Below are 25,327 nucleotides of genomic sequence, written 5' to 3'. Positions count from 1 at the left end.
CTTCCTTCTCTTCCCTCTGTGGTACTGTAGTGATCTGCAGCCCAGTCTGGACCGGGTGAGGAGTGCCAGCACCACCTGCCTCAGGCCTGACACCAACCTCCACTCTCCTGATAAAGACAGGTACATACACACCAACCTCCACTCTCCTGATAAAGACAGGTACATACACACCAACCTCCACTCTCCTGATAAAGACAGGTACACACACACCAACCTCCACTCTCCTGATAAAGACAGGTACATACACACCAACCTCCACTCTCCTGATAAAGACAGGACACACACACCAACCTCCACTCTCCTGATAAAGACAGGTACACACACACCAACCTCCACTCTCCTGATAAAGACAGGTACACACACACCAACCTCCACTCTCCTGATAAAGACAGGTACACACACACCAACCTCCACTCTCCTGATAAAGACAGGTACACACACACCAACCTCCACTCTCCTGATAAAGACAGGTACACACACACCAACCTCCACTCTCCTGATAAAGACAGGTACATACACACCAACCTCCACTCTCCTGATAAAGACAGGCACACACACACCAACCTCCACTGTCCTGATAAAGACAGGTACACACACACCAACCTCCACTCTCCTGATAAAGACAGGTACACACACACCAACCTCCACTCTCCTGATAAAGACAGGTACACACACACCAACCTCCACTCTCCTGATAAAGACAGGTACACACACACCAACCTCCACTCTCCTGATAAAGACAGGTACACACATATCCTCCTCTATAGGAGATAACCTACTGCACCTCCTTTTCTAGGTTTACAATGTTTCTTCAGTTGTTGAACGTTTCTATATTCTCTCAAATACTGTAAAAAAAACAATCATTTGAGTGTTCTATTTTCCCAGAGTATACCAATAGGTGGAATCAACAAAGATTCAAAATCACTTCACCCATTCTTGTCATGCATGTTATCTATCAATTGTGTTCACTAGCTCCTCAGTGTATATTGAGAGGTGCTGAGCAACACAGTGACTACACAACAACAGCTCTTTCACATTGACCTGCACAATAATTCACACCTACTGTCACTGAGTGTTTTGGCCAGCAGAGGCATTCTAGGTGCCAGGGAATCCCAATGCTTTTAGCTCGTTCTAAACTAACATGAACCCAGCCCTCCCTTCACTCACTGTGTCCCTCTCCCTGTTTCCCCACCTGGGGGATGCCTCACCCCTCCACTCCTCCAGATGCTCCAACTCTCTGCCCCGCAGACAGCTCACAAGCCCCAGGATTTTAGTAGAGCAGGCCTCCCCAGAGGAAGAAAGGTACTGGGTACCGACCTAGCCCTACCCTTACCTCCCAGGACCCAAGCTGCAGTCCTGCTACTGTACTTGCTTAGCACTGCGTGGCTACTATAGTTTTCCTCTAACCATAAGCCTAACCCTTGCTCTAGCCCTGCCCTAAACCTAACCCCAACCCTGCACTTTATAGCTTTCCTAGATGTTCTAGATTACAGTGTAAACTGGTGGGTTGTTGTAACGCTGTAGTTACTGCTCCGCTTGCTGCTTCACCTTACTGACCTGCACCTGACTTCCTGCTTCCTCTGCTACACGTCTGGCTTCCACGTGCTCTGTTGTCATGGTGTTTTGATGTTTCTGTTCTGAACAGTTAGTCGCAAGCAATGTAGCAGTGCAATATAGTAGTCTAAAATGTTGCATCAACATTTTTTTGAAACAAAATCATTTCAGCCAAAGCATCTCTTTTATTTTAAATAAAACACCAGCTGAACACGCATTCAAGATTCGTCTTTAGTTTTGTTTCTCCATTGGGTTACCCATCCTCCATTTTGTCTTCTTCTCATGTCCTCCACGTCACAGGCAGTCAGGGAGCCTGGGCAGACCTAACAGTCAGAGAGGTAACAGCAAGAAAGGTCTGGAGGCTGACAGGTAAGGTCATTCTTTCATTCATTCATTCATTCATTCACCCCATCCCTCTCATACACCCCCGGTCATCCTGTCCTCTATCTGGATGGAGATCATCACTCTTCAAATCTAGAATGTGTTGATGTCTGATGTCAATCTGAATTGTTACAAATTGTGACTTTGCTATGAATGCAGTTCAGCAGCACAGCAAAACCTTTTCTAAATGAGCGTTGTATAGATGTACTGTCAGTAGACCCATAGCCTTAGCTCTGTGTTTTCTTGAATTGTTATGTCCTTCATTTATTGTGTTCTGGTTCATTGTGGGCCATAAGGTCCTTCTTTCTGTTGTATATGATTTACATTGTGGGCCATAAGGTCCTTCTTTATGTTGAATATGATTTACATTGTGGGCCATAAGGTCCTTTATGTTAAATATGATTTACATTGTGGGCCATAAGGTCCTTTATGTTGAATATGATTTACATTGTGGGCCATAAGGTCCTTTATGTTGTATATGATTTACATTGTGGGCCATAAGGTCCTTCTTTATGTTGAATATGATTTACATTGTGGGCCATAAGGTCCTTCTTTATGTTGAATATGATTTACATTCTTTACCATTTATATCATTTAGCTTTCTTTCGTTTGTTTGTTCTTTTCTTTCCACGTGGCCTGTTGATGCCAGTCGTATCCAGCCCACCTCTATACTGAGGGGCAGTAGGGGGAGAGGGGGGCCGCTGCGCCCCTTTAACCAGACACCCCTGGGGGGATCTGCCCCTAACTCACCACGACAGGACAGGTGCATGCTGGTGCCCTAAAATATACCCCTTCAGCACCCCCTTGTTGTACCCCTTTGTCCCGTTTTGACCTCTGTGCTGCCTATACCCACTGTCCTGCTGCTCTTATTGGTTGTGGGAGCAGTAAACCAATCCCATTGGTTCCCTCTAGTGTATGGTCAAGGATGTAGCCACCCTGGGTTTTATATATGCTGGAATGGGCCTACTGTGGAGGAGTTGAACTCATTCACTTGTATTCCATTTCTCTTTCTCCTTTTCTCTCTTTTTCTGTCTCTTGTCTCTCTCTCTCTCTCAGAACACACACCCACAGCCCCTCCCCTCCTACGGGGACTCCCCAGTCAGGTCGCAGGGGCAGACAGCTGCCACAGGTTCCTGCCAGAAGCAGCAGTGTAGAGCAAGGTAGGTTGTCAAGGAGTCTGTCTGTCTCTGTCTGTCTCTGTCTGTCTGTCTGTCTGTCTGTCTGTCTGTCTGTCTGTCTGTCTGTCTGTCTGTCTGTCTGTCTGTCTGTCTGTCTGTCTGTCTGTCTGTCTGTCTGTCTGTCTGTCTGTCTGTCTGTCTGTCTGTCTGTCTGTCTGTCTGTGTCATGATGTGTCTCGTACTACAACTGAGTGTATGAAATCATAACTCCGACCATTCAAAACCATTTTGTCTGAGTACTCTTCCTCACTCTTCTCTGTTTCTTTACATTCCTCATTCTCTTCTACCTCCATGTACATGAAGAAATAATACTTGTAGATAATAAACCTGTTGATGCTAGTAAACCTAATGAAAAAGGCAATTAAATGGCACGACTGTATCTTACCCAACTATATATTATGTTTTAGATTTTAGACCCTTTCTATCCAGTAGATGTGATTTGACTTTTCCCTCTTTATATCCCCCAACAATTATGACCCTCTGTGCACGCTGTAATATTCCGTACATGATGCGCCACCTAGTGTCCAAATAGAGCAATGACACTAAGAGTACAGTACAGTTGTCTTAATACCTCCAATCACCTCCTGCTTCCTCTGTTCACCTTGTTCCCGGGTGAAGTTTCCCCTAGGTACAGATCTAGGATCAGATGTCCCTTCCCCGAATCCTAACATTAAACATAAGTAGGGGAAATGCAAAACTGACCCAAGATCAGCGTCTAGGAGCAACTTCACCCTACACCGTTCACCTTCACTGTCATTCACCTGAGAGGTTGTGTGTTTCTTGTGTAATTTACTGTATTATTACTGTATTCATTAATTAAGTCATTTCCTCCCAGCTCTAGCAGTAGAGGAGCGAGCCAGACAGATGAACATGAAAGTACATTCCTACCGGCCTTCAGCCTCCCATGACCCCGAGACGGACCTCAAGACCAAACGAGAGGTCAGTACTGTTGTATCTCTCTGCTGGAAGACAGGCACTATTTCCTGGTCCACCTCAACATTACAACCCTGTTGTAATTATATAGTTATACACCTAGAGCTACAGTATATTAACTGTTGTTCAAGATGGCCACTGTCCTTCACCCATAAAAGGTTGGAGAGTTTTCAATGCTTATTACTTTTTCATTGTCAGTTATAACACAGATGCCACTTAGGGTATTGGGGAGCAGTGGTGTAAAGTACTTAAGTAAAAATACTTGAAGGTACTACTTAAGTAGTTTTTGGGGGTATTTGTATTTGTACTTTACTTTACTATTTATATTTTTGACAGCTTTTACTTTTACTTTACTACATTTCTAAAGAAAATAATGTACTTTTTACTCCATATATTTTCGCTGATACCCAAAAGTACTCGTTACATTTTCAATATTTAGCAGGACAGGAAAATGGTCAAGTTCATGCACTTATCAAGAGAACATTTCTGGTCATCCCTATTGCCTCTGATCTGGTGGACTAACTAAACACAAATGCTTCATTTGTAAATTATGTCTAAATGTTGGAGTGTGCCCCTGGCTATCTGTAAATAAAAAAACAAGAAAATAGTGCCTTCTGGTCTTTGAAATGATTTCAACTTTTACTTTCAATTCTTAAGTATATTTTAGCAATTACTTTTACTTTTGAGACTTACGTATATTTAAAACCAAATACTTTTAGACTTTTACTCAAGTAGTATTTTACTGGGTGACTTTCACTTTTACTTGAGTCCTTTTCTATTAAGGTATCTTTACTTTTACTCAAGTATGCCAATTGGGTAGGTTTTCCACCACTGTTGGGGAGCAGATCTACACCTAAACCTCAGCTAGACACCAGTCTTCCTCTCTCCTCTCTCACCGCCTCCAGATGTATGCGGATCAGCGGCGGAGCTCTGACAACGTGTCGGCCCGCTCGTCAGACAGCGACATGAGTGACGCGTCGGCCCTATCCCGCGCCAGCAGTGCCTCACGCCTCAGCAGCACCTCCTACATGTCCATCCAATCAGAACGCCCACGCGGGCGGCTCAGGTCGGTACCCCGCTCGACACTTTAATTTAGTTTCATATGTACTTACATGATCATTTACAAGGTAATTGAGCATTCAATTGAAGATATTGAAGGAATCAAAGGCATAGTGTGGAGTTTCTCCTTCTGACTGTCATGCATGCCCGTTTTTTATCAGTCTGTGTTCCTTTTGTCTGTCTTTTTTCTGCATGCTAATTGGTGCACGTTTCAATCTTTTTGCATGATTGTTTTTCTCTATGAATACTTGCATTGCATACACACAAACACACACGGTGGGGAAACCCAAAATGAATGGACACAGGTCCAAGTCTTTAGAGGACGAGAAGAAGGAGAGGAGGATCTCGTGGGGGATGGATGGAGAGCAGGAGAGGATGAGGGCAGCAGGGAAGAGACGGTTCTCTCAAGAGCTGAAGAGGAGGAGACACACTGTGTCTGGGGACCCCAAAGATGCCAGGTAAAGAAAAGAGAAAAGGTCCTTCGCTCCGTCACGGGATGGAGGGACCTACAATGGGCCATGGCAGACAAGGCTCCATATTTTAGGGACCTCACATAATCGTTGTGTACCCACTAACCATGGTCCCCGTAACCCTATTGCTCCTGTTGTGACCTGTAAACAGCCTCAACCACCTACTGTAACTGTCATCTAGTGTCCCCTCAAACCTACCTGACTTTACATCACGTGTCAAACTCATTCCAAGGATGGCCGAGTGTCTGCGGGTTTTCGCTCCACCCTTGTACTTGACTGATGGATAAAGGTCACTAATTAGTAAGGAACTCCCCTCACCTGGTTGTCTTGGTCTTAATTGAAGTGAAAGACCAAAAACCTGCTGCAGTTGGCCCTCCGTTGAATGAGTTTGACACCCCTGCTTTACGTGTACAAACTAGTGTCCCCTCAAACCCACCTGCCTTACACGTACAAACCAGTGTCCCCTCAAACCCACCTGCCTTACATGTACAAACTAGTGTCCCCTCAAACCCACCTGCCTTACATGTAAACAAGTGTCCCCTCAAACCCACCAGCCTTACATGTACAAACAAGTGTCCCCTCAAACCCACCAGCCTTAAATGTACAAACCAGTGTCCCCTCAAACCCACCACAGTCTTATTATACTTTCTTAGCCAACCATCCCATAGTCCTATAACCCCAACGACCTCACTCACATAACCCCACCCATAACTTCCCTCCCCGCACAGCCCTAACGTCCCTACGGCTGACCAGTCCAGTCCACAACAGCCTGCCTGAAAACACGGACAAATGACCCAATCCCCTGAGCCTCTCCTGGGCAGGCCCTTATTAACAGCCTAATGTTTTGAAGTGTGTGTGTGTGTGTGTGTGTGTGTGTGTGTGTGTGTGTGTGTGTGTGTGTGTGTGTGTGTGTGTGTGTGTGTGTGTGTGTGTGTGTGTGTGTGTGTGTGTGTGTGTGTGTGTGTGTGTGTGTGTGGTGTGTGTGTGTGTGTGTGTGTGTGTGCGCGTGTGCGTCAATCCAAACAGAGTGGTTATAAAACAGAGGGCCCAGGGCCTTTGACATACATTCTAAGAGATAGATCATGGCTATTGTGGACTGCAGAGAGAATGGAATGTGATGGGTTGTTCGCTGGTTGCTCAGATTGCTGCAGACTGGCTCCAGGTCAGTTTGAAGGTACCTGATAAGAGATATTGGATTCATACTGTATAATGAAGACTGGTTAAGGCAGCACCTACTCTTCCTGGGGTCCAGCAAAATGAAGGCAGTTATACAATTTTAAAAACATTACAATACATTCACAACAGATTTCACAACACATTAAGTGTGTGCCATCAGGCCCCTACTCTACTACCACATATCTACAATACAAAATCCATGTGAACGTGTGTATAGTGCGTATGTTATCGTGTGTTTGTATGCATGTGTCTGTGCCTATGTTTGTGTTGCTTCACAGTCGCCGCTGTTCATAAAGTGTATTTTTATCTGTTTTTTAAATCTAATTTTACTGTTTGCATGAGTTACTTGATGTAAAATAGAGTTCCATGTAGTCATGGCTGTATTTAGTACTGAGCGCCTCCCATAGTCTGTTCTGGACTTGGGGACTGTGAAGAGACCTCTGGTGGCATGTCTTGTGGGGTATGCATGAGAGGTATTCAACATGTCAATACCTCTCATAAGTACAAGTAGTGATGAAGTCAATCTCTCCTCCCCTTTGAGCCAGGAGAGATTGACATGCGTATTATTAATGTTAGCTCTCTGTGTACATCCAAGGGCCAACCGTGCTGCCCTGTTCTGAGTCAATTGCAATTTTCCTAAGTCCCTCTTTGTGGCACCTGACCACATGACTGAACAGTAGTCCAGGTGCGACAAAACTAGGGCCTCTAGGACCTGCCTTGTTGATAGTGCTGTTAAGAATGCAGAGCAGCGCTTTATTGTGGACAAACTTCTCCCCATCCTAGCTACTGTTGTATCAACATGTTTTGACCATGACAGTTTACAATCCAGAATTACTCCAAGCAGTTTAGTCTCCTCAACTTGCTCAATTACCACATTATTCATTACAAGATTTAGTTGAGGTTTAGTGAAAGATTTGTCCCAAATACAATGCTTTTAGTTTTTCCTTGCCTCCCATTCTGAAATTAACTGCAGCTCTTTGTTAAGTGTTGCAGTCATTTCAGTCGCTGTGGTAGCTGACATGTATAGTGTTGAGTCATCCGCAACATAGACACACTGGCTTTACTCAAAGGCATGTCATTAGTAAAGATTTTAAAAAGTAAGGGGCCTAGACAGCTGCCCTGGGGAATTCCTGATTCTACCTGGATTTTGTTGCAGAGGCTTCCATTAAGAACAACCTCTGTGTTTTGTTAGACAGGTAACTCTTTATCCAGTATATAGCAGGAGGTGTAAAGCCATAACACATATATTTTTCCAGCAATAAACTATGATCGATAGTGTCAAAAGCCACACTGAAGTCTAACAAAACAGCCCCACAATGTTTTTATTATCAATTTCTCTCAGCCAATCATCAGTCATTTATGTAAGTGCTGTGCTTGTTGAATGTCCTTCCCTATAAGCGTGCTGAAAGTCTGTTGTCAATTTGTTTATTATAAAATAGCATTGTATCTGGTCAAACACAATTTTTTCCAAAACTTTACAAAGGCTTGGTAACAGGCTGATTGGTCGGCTATTTGAGCCAGTTAAGGGGGCTTTACTATCCTTAGGTAGGGGAATAACTTTTGCTTTCCTCCAGGCCTGAGGGCACACACATTCTAGTAGACTTAAATTGAAGATATAACATAAAGGAGTGGCAATATCTTCCACTAATATCCTCAGTAATTTTCCATCCACGTTGTCAGATCCCAGTGGCTTGTCATTGTTCATAGACAACAATGATTTTTTCACCTCTTCCACACTTACTTTAAGGAATTCAAAATGACAATGCTTGTCTTTCATAATTTGGTCAGATATACTTGGATGTGTAGTGTCAGCATTTGTTGCAGGCATGTCATGCCTAAATTTGCTAATCTTGCCAATGAAAAAAATCATTAAAGTAGTTGGTAATATCAGTGGGCTTTGTGATGAATGAGCCATCTGATTCAATGATTGATGGAGAAGATTTAGCCTTTTTGCCCAAAATTTCATTTAAGGTAATCCAAAGCTTTTTACTATCATTCTTTATGTCATTTATCTTTGTTTCTAAGTGTAGTTTTCTTCTTTTTATTCAGTTTAGTCACATGATTTCTCAATTTGCAGTACGTTTGCCGATTGGTTGTACAGCAAGACCTATTTGCCATTTCTTTTGCCTCATCCCTCTCAACCATACACTTTTTAAATTCCTCATCAATCCATAGGGATTTAACAGTTTTACAATAATTTTGTTAATGGGTGCATGCTTATTAGTAACTGGGATAAGCAATTTCATAAATGTGTCAAGTGCGTCGTCTGATTGCTCCTCATTACACACCACGGACCAACAAATATTCTTTACATCAACAACATAGGAATCACTACAAAACTTCTTGTAAGACCTCTTATACACTATATTAGGCCCAGCCTTTGGAACTTTGGTTTTCCTAGATATGGCTACTATATTGTGATCACTACGTACGATGGATCTGGATACTGCTTTCAAGCACATTTCTGCAGTATTAGTAAAGATGTGATAAATACATGTTGATGATTTCATTCCTGTGCTATTTGTAACTACCCTGGTAGCTTGATTGATAACCTGAACCGGGTTGCAGTTACTAGTTACAGTTTGAAACTTTATCTTGAGTGGGCAGCTTTATGAAAGCGAAGTCAATATTTTAATCACCCAGAAAATATACCTCTCTATTGATATCACATACATTATCAAGCATTTCAAACGTTATCCAGATACTGACTGTTAGCACTTGGTGGTCCATAGCAGCTTCCCACCAGAATGGGCTTAGGTGAGGCAGATGAACCTGTAGCCATATTACTTCAACATTATTTAACATGAGATCCTCTCTAAGCTTTACAGGAATGTGGTTCTGAATAACAACAGCCACACCTCCACCTTTGGCATATCTGTCTTTTCTCTAGATGTTATAACCATGTATTGCAACCACTGTATCATCAAGAGTTTCAGAGATTGTCAGAATATGAATGTCATCTGTTACTAGAAAATTATTAATTTCATTAACTTTGTTTCTTAAGCTACATATGTTAACGTCGGCTATTTTTAACACTTTTCTGGGATGCTTGATTGTTTTTCTTGCTTTACTGGGAAGCTTAGCAGAGGTAGACATCCTCTGGTTATTTATATTAGCGCAGGGTGAGCTGCACACAGTGGACTTCCTGTTAGGGGACACCACCCCAGTGCTAACAGTATAACACTGGTTCATAGGCATGTAATTACATACAATAGCTGTAGAATCAGCAGAGGCATTCAGGACAGTAAGAGGGACACAAGGTTACTTACATTGTGTCTTCCAATAACCCTGGGATAATGTACCTTTGCTGGTACATTGTGACAACTCAGTGACACAATGGTAGGAATTAAATCAGCTGGGCTTGGGTCAAGGAACACAAATGATTTGGGTGGATACCATCCTCCTTATAATACGAGCTTTGTTTCCAGAAGTTATCAAATTTGTCAATAAGTTTTACACCGACAGAGCTGCAATAGTCTCATAGCCAGTTATGGAAGATTAAAAGTCTGCTGAACCGTTCAATGCCACGATTTAGGGAGGGCAGAGGTTCAGATATTATGAGGCGTTTGTTGGTGTGAAGTAGTGACCCAATCAGTTCTTTAAAATCCATCTTCAGCTGTTATGAGCTGTCCTTCATAATGACATTCGACCCCACATGAACCATGACAGTATCAGCCCCCGGTGACTGACTCACAGCCATGGGAAGCAACCGGGTGATATCCTGAACTTTTGCCCCAGGAAAACACAAAGTCTTTGCCCCAGGTACAGATATATGCCTCACCATCGAACTCCCTATCACAATAGCCAGAATGATCCAGCCTCTGCTGTATCTTGAAGCTGATTGCAAGGCCAGAGCCACATAACTCACCTGAAAAGAGGGCTGCTGAGATGCCGGCTGCGTGCAGACCACAACAGCCAAAGGTACAGAGCTCTGATCCAGAGAGCACAGCTCAGCAGAGGTGGGCCGCGGTGGTCCAGGCAGTGCTCAGCCAATTGATTGACTAGGACAGGGAGAGGTACATGTTTCAAACAGACCACTATAGTCCCTGTGCCCAAGAAAGCAAAGGTAACCTGACTAAATGATTACCGCCCCGTAGCACTCGTGTCGGTAGCCATGAAGTGCTTTAAAAGGCTGGTCATGGCTCACATCAACACTATCATGCCGGAAACCCTAGACCCACTCCAATTCGCATGCCGCCCAAACAGATCCACAGGTGACGCAATCTCAATCGCACTCCACACTGCCCTTTTCCACCTGGACAAAAGGAACACCTATGTGAGAATGCTGTGTATTGACTACAGCTCAATGTTCAACACCGTAGTGCCCACAAAGCTCATCACTATGCTACGGACCCTGGGACTAAACACCTCCCTCTGTTACTGGATCCTGGACTTCCTGACGTGCCGCCGCAGGTGGTAAGGGTAGGCAACAACACAAAAACTGCCAAAGAATCTAGTCAGCCAAGTCGTAGACTGTTCTCTCTTCTACCGCACGGCAAGCGGTACCGGAGCACCAAGTCTAGGTCGAAAAGTCTCCTTAACAGCTTCTACCCCCAAGCCATAAGACTACTGAACAATTAATCAAATGGCCACCCGGACTATTTACGTTGACCCCACCCCCCCCCCACCTTTGTTTTTACACTGCTGCTACTCAGTGTTTATTATCGATGCATAGTCACTTTACCCCTACCTACATGTACAAATTACCTCAACTAACCTGTACTCCCACACATTGACTCGGTACTGGTACCCCCTGTATATAGCCTCGTTGTTGTTATGTCATTTTCTTTTGTTACTTTTTATAACATCTTTTACTTTAGTATTTTTAGTAAATATTTTCTTAACTCGATTTCTTGAACTGCATTGTTGGTTAAGGGCTTGTAAGTTAACATTTCACGGTAAGGTGAAATGTTGTATTCAACGCATGTGACAAATAACATTTGATTTGATTTGACATCCACAGCCATAGAGGGAACACCCAAGTCCCCGGCAGAAGACAGCTGGTACAGGGGCTAAAAGCGATTTGAAAGTGTTAAGTCTGGACGCGGGGGAAGAAGGCAGGCGCGCCTGGTTCCGACACGCATCCATTTACGCTCACCTGGAGTCAAACAATGAGCAGCCATTTTCAGGTTCAAGGTAGTAGAAGGGTGCAGTGGTGGAAATTGATCATAGTCCAGGAGGTCCCATTATGATCTTCTTGGATGTTTTGATAGGAAGCATTTAAAGATGCCAATAGTCTCATGGAATCCTTATTCAGTTCAAGGCACTTGGTCAAATTTGTTTATTTCTTCATGAAGAGTAATATTCCTTTCTTTAGCTGCATCAAGTTCATTATATTTTTCACAAATGAAGGTATCCATCAGACCTTTCCCCATGACAACTATGAACATGTCACAAACTGCTCCAGCTCTTTCAAGTTGGATAGGTTCTGCTGGTGTACAGCATCTTTAAGTCATACCACAGATTCTCAATTGGATTGAGGTCTGGGCTTTGACTAGGTCATTCCAAGACATTTAAATGTTTCCCCTTCAACCACTCGAGTGTTGCTTTAGCAGTATGCTTAGGGTCATTGTCCTGCTGGAAGGTGAACCTCCGTCCCAGTCTCAAATCTCTGGAAGATTGAAACATGTTTCCTTCAAGAATTTCCCTGTATTTAGCTCCATCCATCATTCCTTCAGTTCTGACTAGTTTCCCAGTTCCAGTGCTTATTTCTTTCTTTAAGCAATGGCCACTCTTCCGTAAAGCCCAGCTCTGTGGAGTGTACGGATTAAAATGATCCTATGGACAGATACTCCAATCACCGCTGTGGAGCTTGGCGGCTTCTTCAGGGTTATCTTTGGTCTCTTTGTTGCCTCTCTGATTAATTCCCTCCTTGCCTGCTCTGTGAGTTTTGGTGGGCGCTATATTCTATCAGTCCCATTATTCAATTTCACTGTATGGCGTAATTGTTCGATATGGGGAAATGTGTTTAGTAATTTGTGCTGACATACAACATCACATGTGATATAGTCTCCTTGTTTATTTGGCTTGATTAAAATGTTGTGCATGTGTTTGTGTGTCTGTGATTGTTGTGTGTGTCAACTTTCGTTGTTGTGTCCTGTGCCTCTGTGTGTCTGCGTGTGTTTGTACGTCAGTGTGTATCTCAGATCCCTCCTGGCATGCGTCCTGTGCTCCTGCTGTCCAGACCCCCCCTGGACCTCTTCTGAGCTGGAGTACCCTCCTCCCTACCCCACCGCCGGCCCTCGCCCCTTCATCACCCCCCTCCACGGGGCTGAGGAGAGGCCCCAGGCCACCCTACCCCTCCCTAGCCCCCTGGTCACTTGGAGAGGGTCCACGATGGGTATGCGGGACGGGGCAGTGTGGCGGGGCTCTCCTACAGCACCCCAACCCCTTTAGAGGGGATGGATATGCACCAGCTCCTCCGAACCCCTAGAAAGCGCCACAGAGCACTGAGTGTCATCTGTCCCTGCTGTATGTTGGCCTGTCTGAGGAGAAGAAGCCTGAACAGCTTAGGCTATTGGCTGAGAATGAGAGACTAATTTATATTACAAAAGAGACACACTTATATATATATATACTTATATCAGAGGAGGCTGGTGAGAGTAGCTATAGGAGGACGGGCTCATTGTAATGACTGGAGTGGAATTAATGGAATGGAGTCAAACATGTGGTTTCCATATGTTTGAAGTATTTGATACCTTCCATTGATTCCATTCCAGCTATTACAATGAGCCCATCCTCCTATTGCACCTCCCACCAGCCGCCACTGATTAAAACACATTGTAATGTGTTTTAATTCTATTTCAGTGTTATCGACCATTACAAAAGATTGGCAATGATGGACATTGGACACATAAGGCGTATTGCAGAATTGTGTAGGATTTTGGAAGCGTATTTGGAAATTTGAGATAATTTGAGATCATTGAGATAATTGTTTCGTTTTGAGATCTTTTGGGGTCTGTTCAGGCTTTCTTGTATCATCAATATCATGTTTTAACATTAAACTCAATACAATCACTCACCAATCATTGTATGCCTCATATCATACTGTTTAAGAACCTTATCAATTATTGTAACCCCTTACATTACAGATTTAACTTTACTCTCCTCTCTCTCCCTCTAGTCGGCAGGTTCGTGCGGCGCCAGGCCGGACCATGCTGAAGAGCACAAGCGTGAGTGGTGAGATCTACGCGTCAGAGCGTACCGATGGCAGCCAATCGGATACGGCGCTGGGCACGGTGGGCATGGGTGGCAAGAAGAGACGCTCCAGCCTCAGTGCCAGGGTGGTCTCCATCGTCTCCAACAGACGTAGTCGCAGCACGTCGCAGATCATCGGCCCGGGTGAGTTCAAAGGTTAAAACTGACGCTCACCCAAATAAAGGAGACGCTGGGGATGGTTGTGATTTGAAAATGTGGCTCTGGTATTTGATTTGATTTACAGTTTACATTGAAATACGGTGGTAGACAGACATTTTTTATTTTTTTATTTCACCTTTATTTAACCAGGTAGGCTAGTTGAGAACAAGTTCTCATTTGCAACTGCGATCTGGCCAAGATAAAGCATAGCAGTTAGACACATACAACACAGAGTTACACATAGAATGAACAAAACATACAGTCAATAATACAGAAGAAAAAAATAAAACAAAAAGTCTATATACAGTGAGTGCAAATTAGGTAAAATAAGGGAATTAAGACAATATATAGGCCATGGTGGTAAAGTAATTACAGTATGGCAATTAAACACTGGAATGGTAGATGTGCAAAAGATGGAATGTGCAAGTAGAGATACTGGGGTGCAAAAGGAGCGGAATAAATAAATAAATACAGTATCGGGATGAGGTAGATAGATGGGCTGTATACAGATGGGCTATGTACAGGTGCAATGATCTGTGAGCTGCTCTGACAGCTGGTGCTTAAAGCTAGTGAGGGAGATGGGAATCTCCAGCTTCAGAGATTTTTGCAGTTCATTCCAATCATTGGCAGCAGAGAACAGGAAGGAAAGGCGACCAAAGGAGGAATTGGCTTTGGGGGTGACCAGAGAGATATACCTGCTGGAGCGCGTGCTACAGGTGGGTGCTGCTATGGTGACCAGTGAGCTGAGATAAGGGGGGACTTTACCTAGCAGGGTCTTGTAGATGACCTGGATCCAGTGGGTTTGGCAACGAGTATAAAGTGAGGGCCAGCCAACGAGAGCATATAGGTCGCAGTGGTGGGTAGTGTATGGGGCTTTGGTGACAAAACGGATGGCACTGTGATAGACTGCATCCAGTTTGTTGAGTAGAGTGTTGGAGGCTATTTTATAGATGACATCGCCGAAGTCGAGGATCGGTAGGATGGTCAGTTTTACGAGGGTATATTTGGCAGCATGAGTGAAGGATGCTTTGTTGCGAAATAGGAAGCCGATTCTAGATTTAATTTTGGATTGGTGATGCTTAATATGAGTCTGGAAGGAGAGTTTACAGTCTAGCCAGACACCCAGGTATTTGTAGTTATCCACGTAAGTCAGAGCCGTCCAGAGTAGTGATGCTGGATGGGCAGGCAGGTGCGGGCACTGATCGGTTGAATAGTATGCATTTAGTTTTATTTGCGTTTAAGAGCAGTTGGAGACCACGGAAGGAGAGTTGTATGGCATTGAAGCTCGTCTGAAGGTTAGTTAACACAGTGTCCAAAGAAGGGCCAGAAGTATACAGAATGGTGTCGTCTGCGTAGAGGTGGATCAGAGAATCACCAGCAGCAAGAGCGACATCATTGATGTATACAGTCCAATTTAACAATTGGACATTACAGACAGTAAAAATGTGACATTATGGACTATTTGCAAGTAGCCATGACATGGGAGCTCTCAGATGTTTTTAGTGTTAAGAGTGACCTGAAGCTACCTTATAGCACTTTCATCTGAATAAGACAGTAAAAAAACAGAGAAGCACATCACTCTTGACCTTTTCTTTACGTGACTACACATCAAAATGTCTTGATGCTGGAATTCTAATCTTACGAATACAACCCACAGAAAGCATGTTATAAAGAGTTTCAAAACAACATGTTTCTACTCTAGATGACACCCGCTGGGGCCAAGCTTTCAGTCAGAGAGAGAGACTTTAAGGAATCTTTCTCAGCCTGGCTGGACTCACTGTAGGGTGGGGAAAGAGAGGAAGCAGAGAGACAGAGAGAGAGGTAGTTGAAAGGCTCCAACTGCACTCTCTACCTCTTTTTTTGCACTTCTCTTTGTAGCTGACATAAAAAGCCATTATAAAGGAAACTAGGGCCGAGGGGGGTCTCTCCGTGCCTCTCTCCTCTCTCCCCATTGTTATATAGTATAGCAGTACGATTGGTGTTCTGTGTGATAGTTGCCCTCTTTGCTGACAAAATCTAGAATTCATGTTGGGTTGAGAGAGAAGGTAAGGAAGACTTGTTTTTACATTTTTCAAGCTTGAATACTTTCATATTGATTATGGTTGATACTGGTGATTCTTGCTGCACTACAATTAATTTAAGGTTAGCGTTCTTTGTCATGAATATTGTTCTAGAGGCAGCTCTGCAGAGTGGTCACTAGCTGGCATAGCCATAAAATCAGATTTTAAGCCTAAATCTAACCTTAACCCTAACCTTAACCACACTGCTAACCTTACGACCAAAAAAACACACCAAAAAAATCATGAACTTTTACAATATCAGCCAATTTTGACTTTGCAGCTGGCCCATCTAGAGGAAATCGCTCAGTTCTGCCTCCAGGGAAAGATTCATAACAATAAACATCAACCTGCGTATTATCATCATGTACTACTGTATCGTTCTTTAGGATTGACTGTACGGTACGCCATTGTCTGTATTAGGACAGAAGGATCTTGTTGGTTGTGTTGACGTGACGAGGGATGGAACCTTGAAATAACAAAACATGTTGTTCTTTCTCTCTAAACATCTCTCCAACCCTCTCCAACCCATTGTTCAGCTGTGACTTGTGAAAACACAATGACAGAAAAGGATACTTTGACTTCTCGGTTCTTTCAATTTCTCTTTTGTGTCCTTTGTCCTCTGAGATGTAACATGGGTGGCTGTTCCCCAGCTCTGTCACTGTGTCCTATCGTTACGATGAGGCAGCTAGGAATACATGGCACCACACCTGGTTTTCCTCAAGAGGACCACAAAATAAAGCCTTCTGGCCTAAATGTGTTCATCCTCGAGAGTTGTGTTGTTTAGCACTGACCCAGAAAAACTAAGGCCTGGAAGATGGTACTTCAGGTCTCAGGAAGACAGTAGATAAGCCGTGCTAACTTAGCCATTAGCCTTAGCTATCCGCTACATTGTGTATATTTTCTCCTCTCCGGTTCCAGAGGGGAAGGGGAAGAAGGAGAAGGGTGCATCCATCCAGAGGAGCACAGAGACGGGCATGGCTGTAGAGATGACCAGGAACATGAGTCGACAGTCCAGTAAAGAGTCCACCAACGGCACCATGAACAGCTGCAACTCCGAGGGAAAGTCAGTATCTCCAAAATACAGGCTCTCTCTCTATATATATATTTATCTCTCTCTCTTTATTTCTCTCTCTCTCGCTATCTCTCTCTGCATACTGTAGGTCTCTCTCCTTTTCCTCCCTCTACCCCTCTCTCTTCGTCACTTTCTTCCTCTTTCTGTTTATGGGTACAAACGTTTTTTCCAATGTTACATGAATTGACATTCACTGTAAAGTAAACAACCCAGTATTTCAGCATTATTGCAGTAAATTCGATAGATAATTTCACCTAGGACCCATAGGTTATATACGGTAATTAGTTGTATATTGACTGTGTTCTTCTTCTGTTCTAGTCTGCTTTTCGCTGGGGTGCGTCTGGGACAGCCAGGAAACCAGTTCAGCGACTTCCTGGATGGCCTGGGTCCTGCCCAGCTGGTGGGCAGACAAACGCTGGCCACACCTGCCATAGGTGAGTAAATATCCCCCTATTCTATTCTGTCTATTCATCATGTTGTTGCCCTATCATAGGCCCTCTGTGACTCTTCCCCAATTGATAACTTATTGTTCAGATATTTCTATACCCTTCCCTTCTCCCACAAATCAGTTTCATTGATTCACATAGCTTCCTTTCTTCCGTCTCCATATTACCTCAATAACTCAATATCCTTCCAGCTTCCCTCTTGAGAAACTCAATTGCCCACTTTTCTTACTACTTCCTATTTCATGACCTTAGGTGTGTTCGAGCAGTAAGCCTAACGAAGCCGATTGTAGTCGGGGGTGCATCTGCAACAGCCAAAAGTCAGACACTGTAGTGGTTTTCCAACAGCAAGGCTCAGATCAACATAGCAGTGTCAACATAGCTGCTGTTGTTTATAAAAACAAAATCTTTATGTCGAAATTAACTTTTCTATACCCCTTTATCACACACTCACAAACTGAAAACCAAACATGTGTACCAATTAATTGGTTAGAGAGAGGTCTCAAATATCACTTTCATTTGTAGCTTTAGAATCGGGGTAAATTTGGTTCCTGTTTTAGGCGTGTCTTTGGCCATGTTCATCAAACAAAAAAACCCTAATGATTGGTTGACAAATAGTGCCTCCAACAATGCAGGTGATGACTGCATGGTGCAGTTGGTGAGAAGCAACTGCAGCGACTTGAAGGCGTCTTCATCAAAAACTGCATGACCTTTGATCACATGATTTTTGGAAATGTTTATACCCATAATGCAAAACACGACGGTGACATCAAGTGATCTGCTCGAACATCCTCCTTATCTCCTGCCTACTTCCTGTTCTGATTCGTTCAATCCAGTTCCTGTTTAGTCAACCAGAGACAAAACAGAAGACGAGACATCAGCTGCTATCGCATTGGTGCATATAGGAAGCCGGAACTGTGAGAGAAAAAAAATGATGTAGTAAACGGACTGAGTCGGACATCTTCATTTATCCACCATCTTTGGTCAACTCGTTCTACTTCTTCTTCCTCCCAGGTGATATTCAGATCGGAATGATGGACAAGAAGGGTCAGCTGGAGGTGGAGGTGATCAGAGCTCGGGGCCTTGTACAAAAGCCTGGATCCAAATCCCTCCCTGGTGAGACACTGGTGGTAGCGCCACCTAAGGGTGGAGGACTGCATTGAGACAAAATAATATTCCATGCGAAGTCCATTGAAAGTGCTTTTTAATCCAGGAGTAGTCTTATCTGGGTCCATGTAATCGCCCACCTAGAGAAAACAATTCATTCGAACCATGTTTAGAACCACAATTGAATATCCTTATCTGCTTCTTGTTTATTTTTTTCTCTATTTCTTTCTTTCGTCAGCTCCATACGTCAAGGTCTATCTGTTGAATAATGGAGCGTATGTAGCCAAAAAGAAAACCAAGATTGCACGGAAAACGCTCGACCCGCTGTACCAGCAAGCGCTGCAATTCGAGGAGAGCCCACAGGGTAAAGTCTTACAGGTGAGGGTCAAAGCGTGCCTTGTTTCATAGAGAAAGTTCAATCAGTTTTTAATCAAATAATTAAATAGATGCATCCCCTGAATAATATTAAAACCATTTTTTTATTTTAATTTTAATTTTATTTCATCTTTATTTAACCATTTAAGCTGTAAAGGTTTTAATCATGTCACGTTCTGACCAGTATGAGGGTTATTTTGTTAGTGTAGGCTGGTCAGGACGTGGCAGAGGGTATTTGGTTTATGTGGATCGGGGTGTGTGTATTATGTAGAGGGTAGTGGATTCATGTATTCCGGGGTTTTTTGGTCACTGCTCTGTTAGTCTATATTCTTTCTAGTTAATCTGTTTTCTATGTTTAGTTAATTGGGGTGTGGACTCTTAATTGAAGGCAGGTGTTGTCTAGTTGCCTTTGATTGAGAGGCCTATATATTAGGGTATGTTTGTTTGTAATTTGTGGGAGGTTGTCACTTGAATTGCTGTAGTTTGCCTTTAAGTCTGTATTCGTCATCTATCGTTTTGTTTTGTTTGGTATAAGTGTTTTCATTAAAAAGTTAATTATGAGCACTCAACCCGCTGCGCCTTGGTCCATTCCTGACGACCGTCGTTACAAATCAATACATTTTTTTTCTCCTTCAGGTGATCGTCTGGGGAGACTACGGACGAATGGACCACAAAAGCTTCATGGGAGTTGCACAAATCCTGTTGGAGGAACTAGACTTAACAAGCACAGTGATTGGCTGGTACAAGTTGTTCCCACCCTCCTCCTTAGTGGACCCCACACTAGCCTCCCTGACTCGACGTGCTTCCCAGTCGTCATTGGACAGCTCCTCGGGCCCACCAGGCACCCGATCCTAGTGGACCAATAGGACTACAGCTGCCAATCTTAACGGACCAATGGGACTATGGCTAGCCTACCGCTTTGTGAAACGAATTAACGTCACCTTAGAGATTAACGGACAAAAATTATTCTAGAACAACAACAATCAAGAAACAGAGTCACACTGATTTTTAAAAAAAGCTTTGTTGAGATCTGACAATCACTCCTGGCATCGTTTAATTTGTTTGTTTGTTTTAGAGAGCATTAGGTTTCAGTGTTTCATTCCAGTAACGAATTCGTCATGGTTTTTTCGCGGTTGTAATCTAGGGCTGTCGGTAATAAACAATATTCGGTAGCTAGGTAAGGCTGTACTGGAGTCGAGCGGTAAGGAGACACTCAATTCATTGAAGAAACTAAGTAGAAATGTAAATGTGAAAGGAAGCAGGGTGGTAGTTTTTAGTCAAACCATCAATAAACAAAGAAATGTATGTTAGCGTCGGAATGTATGGACCCAAGACAGAGGTGTCATCCTCCTTGTTCCTCAGGGGGTGCCATAATGTCCTCTCTGCAGTGGCCCCCATCCGGCCCCCAAACAGACTGCCAGCACTTCGGCCCCCAGGGCAGAGTGCTTCTGAGTGGGGTCGGTCCGGGCAAGCAGGGGTCTCCTTCTGGTGCCTAGACTTTGTGGATTCACATTACTGGTCCTTTTCTGTCAAAATATAATTTTTTGTTTTCAATATGTTTACCATGGCTGGTCCAAGCCGCTCTCTCGTTTTTGTCTTTGGTACGTTTGACTTTTTTTGTTACTTATGGCACAAAAATGTTTTTATGATGAGTATGAGGTTTACGATGCGTTGTCTGATGTATGCATGGAGAAGAAAAAAAAGACACAAAGAAAAAATACAAAATAGAGAAAATATCTGCAATGAGATGCAGGGGACTGTTCAGTGACACATCTTAAGTTACGATTTTTACACTTGACGATGAGATTAGTGTGGGATTACAATGTTGTTTTCTTCGTTCAGTCACCTACAAAAAGTCCAACCCAGTTGTCTTTGTATAGATGTATATTAGACCTCCAAGGAGGTTGACCAATAAATATAATTATACATTTCACTTTGAACTATCACCAGGATGTCAACAAGTCACTGTAAAAAAATATGTGTCTTTGTCCACAATCACGAGAACTTTCATTTAGCTGTTTTCCTGGAATATCCTTCCCTTCACCCCAGCACATGTTTAGGGGTTTTATCCAAAACTTCAGTTTACATTATTTTGAGATTCAAAAATGCAAGCACAATAAGCTTGATTTTTTTTACGGCAAAAAGTTAAACTTTTTGAGAGAAAAAAAGTGAATGAAAAATATATAAAAAATACTGCTTGCAAATGTAATTTTTTGGTTCATTTCATTTCTTCTTTGTCTCGATTTTTTGGAAAAACCAAAAACATCAGTTGCTCAAATTTCCCTTCTGCATCTTTGTGAATGTGAAAAGTAACCAATCAGATTGAGCTTTCCGGACAGGAACACCAATGCTCATCCTTCGTCAGGCCCGCTGACTCCTGCCACACCAAAGGGAACGTGGCCAGCATGACTCGGACCTGTTCCAAGCTGCATGCACATTTTGTAAAACAAAAACGATACTGGAAAAAAAAGATTGAACTGAACTAGATATGTGTGTTAGTTTCACATACCGTAGGCCCGCTTGTATGTTGCATGCACACGTACAGTTTGCTCGTACTTAAATATAAAGAGAAACCGAAGCCATTCACATCACGCGAAGACATTCGAAATGATCAGCTGCAGTCAAGTCTAGTCCACATCCTTCATTCCGGTGCTGAATGTTTTTCAAAACCAACTGATTACCGAGATTATGTTGATGTCTTTTTTTAAAGCTATTGAACCCGTGCTGTACTGTCGTACTAAGCAGTCCTCACCGCCCATTCTTTCAAATCTACTGTTACTGTACACATAGTTTACCTCTATGGGGCTGAGACTACATGGTTGAATATGTATAAATCAGATCAACTTATATACAAAGTATAGTTATGTTGAACATAATGATGTAATAAGATATATGGATACATATATTACACAAATTATTTAGAGTATGATGTACCGAAACTAATTTAGGTATATTGTAAATATTTTTTCAACCAAACGGTTTAGTGATATTTACGAAAGGCGCCAAGTCAGATTACGAGGACATTGTCAATTTCATTAAGACTACGATTGGACTTAGAAAGTCACAAAGGGACACTACTTTACTACAAGGCTTCAGGGTATAGTCCCAAATTGCCACACTTGAGTGTACTAGGGTATCAGGCCATATTATCTGCAAAAGCTGTCGACACAACACCTCTCTCTCCATGCTTTGAAACCTACAACCCCAGCCATGTAAAACCCCATTTATAAAAACGTCTCATTTTTTTGTGTTTCATGTTCAGTGAGTTATTCTTTTTATTTTGTCAGTATTATTAGGAGAGAAAAAAATGCTGATTGTTTACAATTTATGTGTTCCACTGAAACAACAACTATAAAAGAAACGATCAGATAAAAAAGAAAGTATTCACTGCAGCGTTTCTTGTTTGGTATAACAGGTGTGGCTCAAATGATGTGTATGTTTTATATTTTAAAAAAAAGAGTTCATTTTTATTATTTACAAATAAAAAGAATGTGTGGAAGAATTCTCCCTCATGCTTGCTGTTCTTGTTCCACTGTCAACCCTCTCCTCGTACCATACCTGGGTTCAAGTCCTATTTAAAATCATTTGAAATAGTTCAACTGGGCTTGATTGAGCTTGTCTAATAGAATGGAACCAATTCGCAAAATTGCAAACCCCGCCCATCTGACAATCCAGGCAGGCTAAAGCAAACACTAAGGGCTGGATTCAATCCCTACCGTGGAGGTATCGCGGAAGATCCACATAAAAATGTAAAGGTAATTTCCGATTGAGCCGACATTCAGTGCCTTCAGAAAGTATTCAGACCCCTTGACTTTTTCCCCAGTTGTTAGGTTACAGACTTATTCTAAAATTGATTAAATATATATATTTTCCTGATCAATCTACACACAATACCACTTAATGACAAAGCAAAAACAAGTTTTAAGAAATTGTTGATAATTTCAACAAACAAATGTAATAATGAAATATCACATTTACATAAGACCCTTTACTCAGTACTTTGTTGAAGCACCTTTGGCAGCGATAACAGCCTCGAGTTTTCTTGGGTATGACGCTACAAGTTTGTCACACCAGTATTTGGGGAGTTTCTCCCATTCTTCTTTGCAGATCCTCTCAAGCTCTGTCAGGTTGGATGAGGAGTGTTGATGCAGAGCTATTTTCAGGTCTCTCCAGAGATGTTTGAACGGGTTTTCATCAAGGATCTCTCTGTACTTTGTTCCATTGATCTTTGCCTTGATCCTGACTAGTCTCCCAGACCATGCCGCTGAAAAACATGCCCAGAACATGATGCTGTCAACACCATGCTTCTCCGTAGGGATGGTGCCAGGTTTCCTCCAGACGTGATGCTTGACATTGAGGCCAAAGAGTTTAATCTTGGTTTCATCAGACCAGAGAATCTTGTTTGCCTTTTGGCAAACTCCAAGTGGGCTGTCATGTGCCTTTTCCTGAGGAGTGTCTTCCGTCTGGCCACTCTACCATAAAGGCCTGATTGGTGGAGTGCTGCAGAGATGGTTGTCCTTCTGGAAGGTTCTCCGATCTCCACAGAGGAACTCTAGAGCTCTGTCAGAGTAACCATCGGGTTGTTGGTCACCTCCCTGAGCAAGGCCCTTCTCCCCCGATTGCTCAGCTCTAGGAAGAGTCTTGGTGATTCTAAACTTCTTCCATTTAAGAATGATGGAGGCCACTGTGTTCTTGGGGACCTTCAATACTGCAGAAACTTGCTGGTACCCTTCCGCAGATCTATGCTTTGACACAATTCTGTCTCGGAGTTCTACGGACAATTCCTTTGACCTAATGGCTTGGTTTTTGCTCTGACATACACTGTCAACTATGGGACCTTATATCAACAGGTGTGTGCCTTTCCAAATCATGTCCAATCAATTGAGTTTACCACAGGTGGACTCCCATCAAGTTGTAGAAACCTCTCAAGGATGATCAATGGAAACAGGACGCACCTGAGCTCAATTTCGAGTCTCATAGCAAAGTTCTGATTACTTATGTAAATAAGGTTTTTCTGTTATTTATTTTTCATAAATTTGCTAAATTTATGTGTAGATTGCTACGGATTTTTTTTATTTAATCCATTTTAGATTAAGGCTGTAACGTAACAAAATGTGGGAAAAATCAAGGGGTCTGAATACTTTCCGACAGCACTGTGTTCACCATGGATGCAGTCTCCGCGGGAACATTGCCTTTAACTGTCAATCGCGCTATAAAGCATCTCTTCAGTGCTACGGATTGAATAGAGTCTTAAGTGTTTGAAAGATTTCAAATACTATTTGACCCCATCTGCTTCCAATACATATTCAAAGTGTATTTTCCAACCTAGATTACATAAAAGTGTATTTTGAGAGCCTAGATTGCTCTTAACCCACAATTACCTTGGTACATTATGTCAAAACCGGGTCAAAATGAAAATGCTCTCTAAAATAAGTTGTATCTGTTGCTATGGGTATAAGCCTTTCTTCTTGCTTGCTTGTGGGAAAACTAATATTTTCTCTGGTCCCACAGATTCAGCCCCGCCATGCCCTCTGTCATTCTCCTCAGATAGGCATCTTAGCAAAGCAGCTTCACAGAACTCCCAGGGAGAGAGAGAGAGAGAGAGGGAGGGAGACAGAGGGATAAAGAGTGAGAGAGACAGAGAGAGCAAGAACAAGCACAGTATCAGTGTAGCTTAAAAAAAACAGGCCAACATTTGAATCCTACACATGAAAGTAGAAAGACCTTAGAATCAACTGAGATCTGACCAAATCCAGGACTAATGTCTTGGAGACTCCAAATTGTGACAAATTAAGCACTACAAAGACAACCTTGGAAGGAATTCCCAAAGCTAGAATTGCAAATGACCATGTCCAAATAATGGCCGTCAAATTATGCCTCATTTGTGACGCACTTCCCGTTCACATTTTGACTCTGTGTCGTCTCACGGATGTCATCATTAGGACAAGTTTTATATTTGATTTTATCCACTAGGGTTGCTGAAGGTAGAAAATCCTAGGAAATGTTATTTCATTGACATAAGCTGTCTTCAATCAATCAATGTGGTTGTGCTTGAGTGTTTGGTGGGGGTGGGGGGGGGGGGTCGCATAAGCCAGGGGAGTCGTAGCTCTACGAATCTTAATTTCACAAAGCTTATAATGTGGCAGGGAATACTATTTGTAGC

At 42.8% G+C, this 25,327-nt stretch overlaps 1 protein-coding gene across 13 annotated transcripts in view; it reads left to right on the top strand.

Annotated features, from left to right (window-relative positions):
* The window catches only part of LOC106586590 (regulating synaptic membrane exocytosis protein 1), a 41,469-nt gene extending 18,803 nt beyond the window's left edge, over nucleotides 1-22,666 (top strand). For 5 of the 13 annotated variants that reach the window (XM_045707100.1, XM_014174095.2, XM_045707101.1 and 2 more), the window contains 13 exons: nucleotides 31-120; nucleotides 1,225-1,302; nucleotides 1,855-1,923; nucleotides 2,585-2,698; nucleotides 2,992-3,095; nucleotides 3,949-4,052; nucleotides 4,952-5,112; nucleotides 13,875-14,092; nucleotides 17,086-17,230; nucleotides 17,558-17,673; nucleotides 18,697-18,798; nucleotides 19,028-19,167; nucleotides 19,801-22,666. In XM_045707100.1, the coding sequence (XP_045563056.1) occupies nucleotides 31-120; nucleotides 1,225-1,302; nucleotides 1,855-1,923; nucleotides 2,585-2,698; nucleotides 2,992-3,095; nucleotides 3,949-4,052; nucleotides 4,952-5,112; nucleotides 13,875-14,092; nucleotides 17,086-17,230; nucleotides 17,558-17,673; nucleotides 18,697-18,798; nucleotides 19,028-19,167; nucleotides 19,801-20,019 (1,660 nt within the window). In that variant the 3' untranslated portion in view covers nucleotides 20,020-22,666. The other 8 variants (XM_045707120.1, XM_045707132.1, XM_045707139.1 and 5 more) reach the window with 5 other exon arrangements.
* Nucleotides 22,667-25,327: the final 2,661 nt, after the last annotated feature.

This window comes from Salmo salar, chromosome ssa02 (assembly GCF_905237065.1).
Source record: "Salmo salar chromosome ssa02, Ssal_v3.1, whole genome shotgun sequence".
Taxonomy (NCBI): domain Eukaryota; kingdom Metazoa; phylum Chordata; class Actinopteri; order Salmoniformes; family Salmonidae; genus Salmo; species Salmo salar.
Note: the sequence above shows the minus strand (reverse complement) of the source record. Positions and strands in the feature narration are given on the sequence as shown.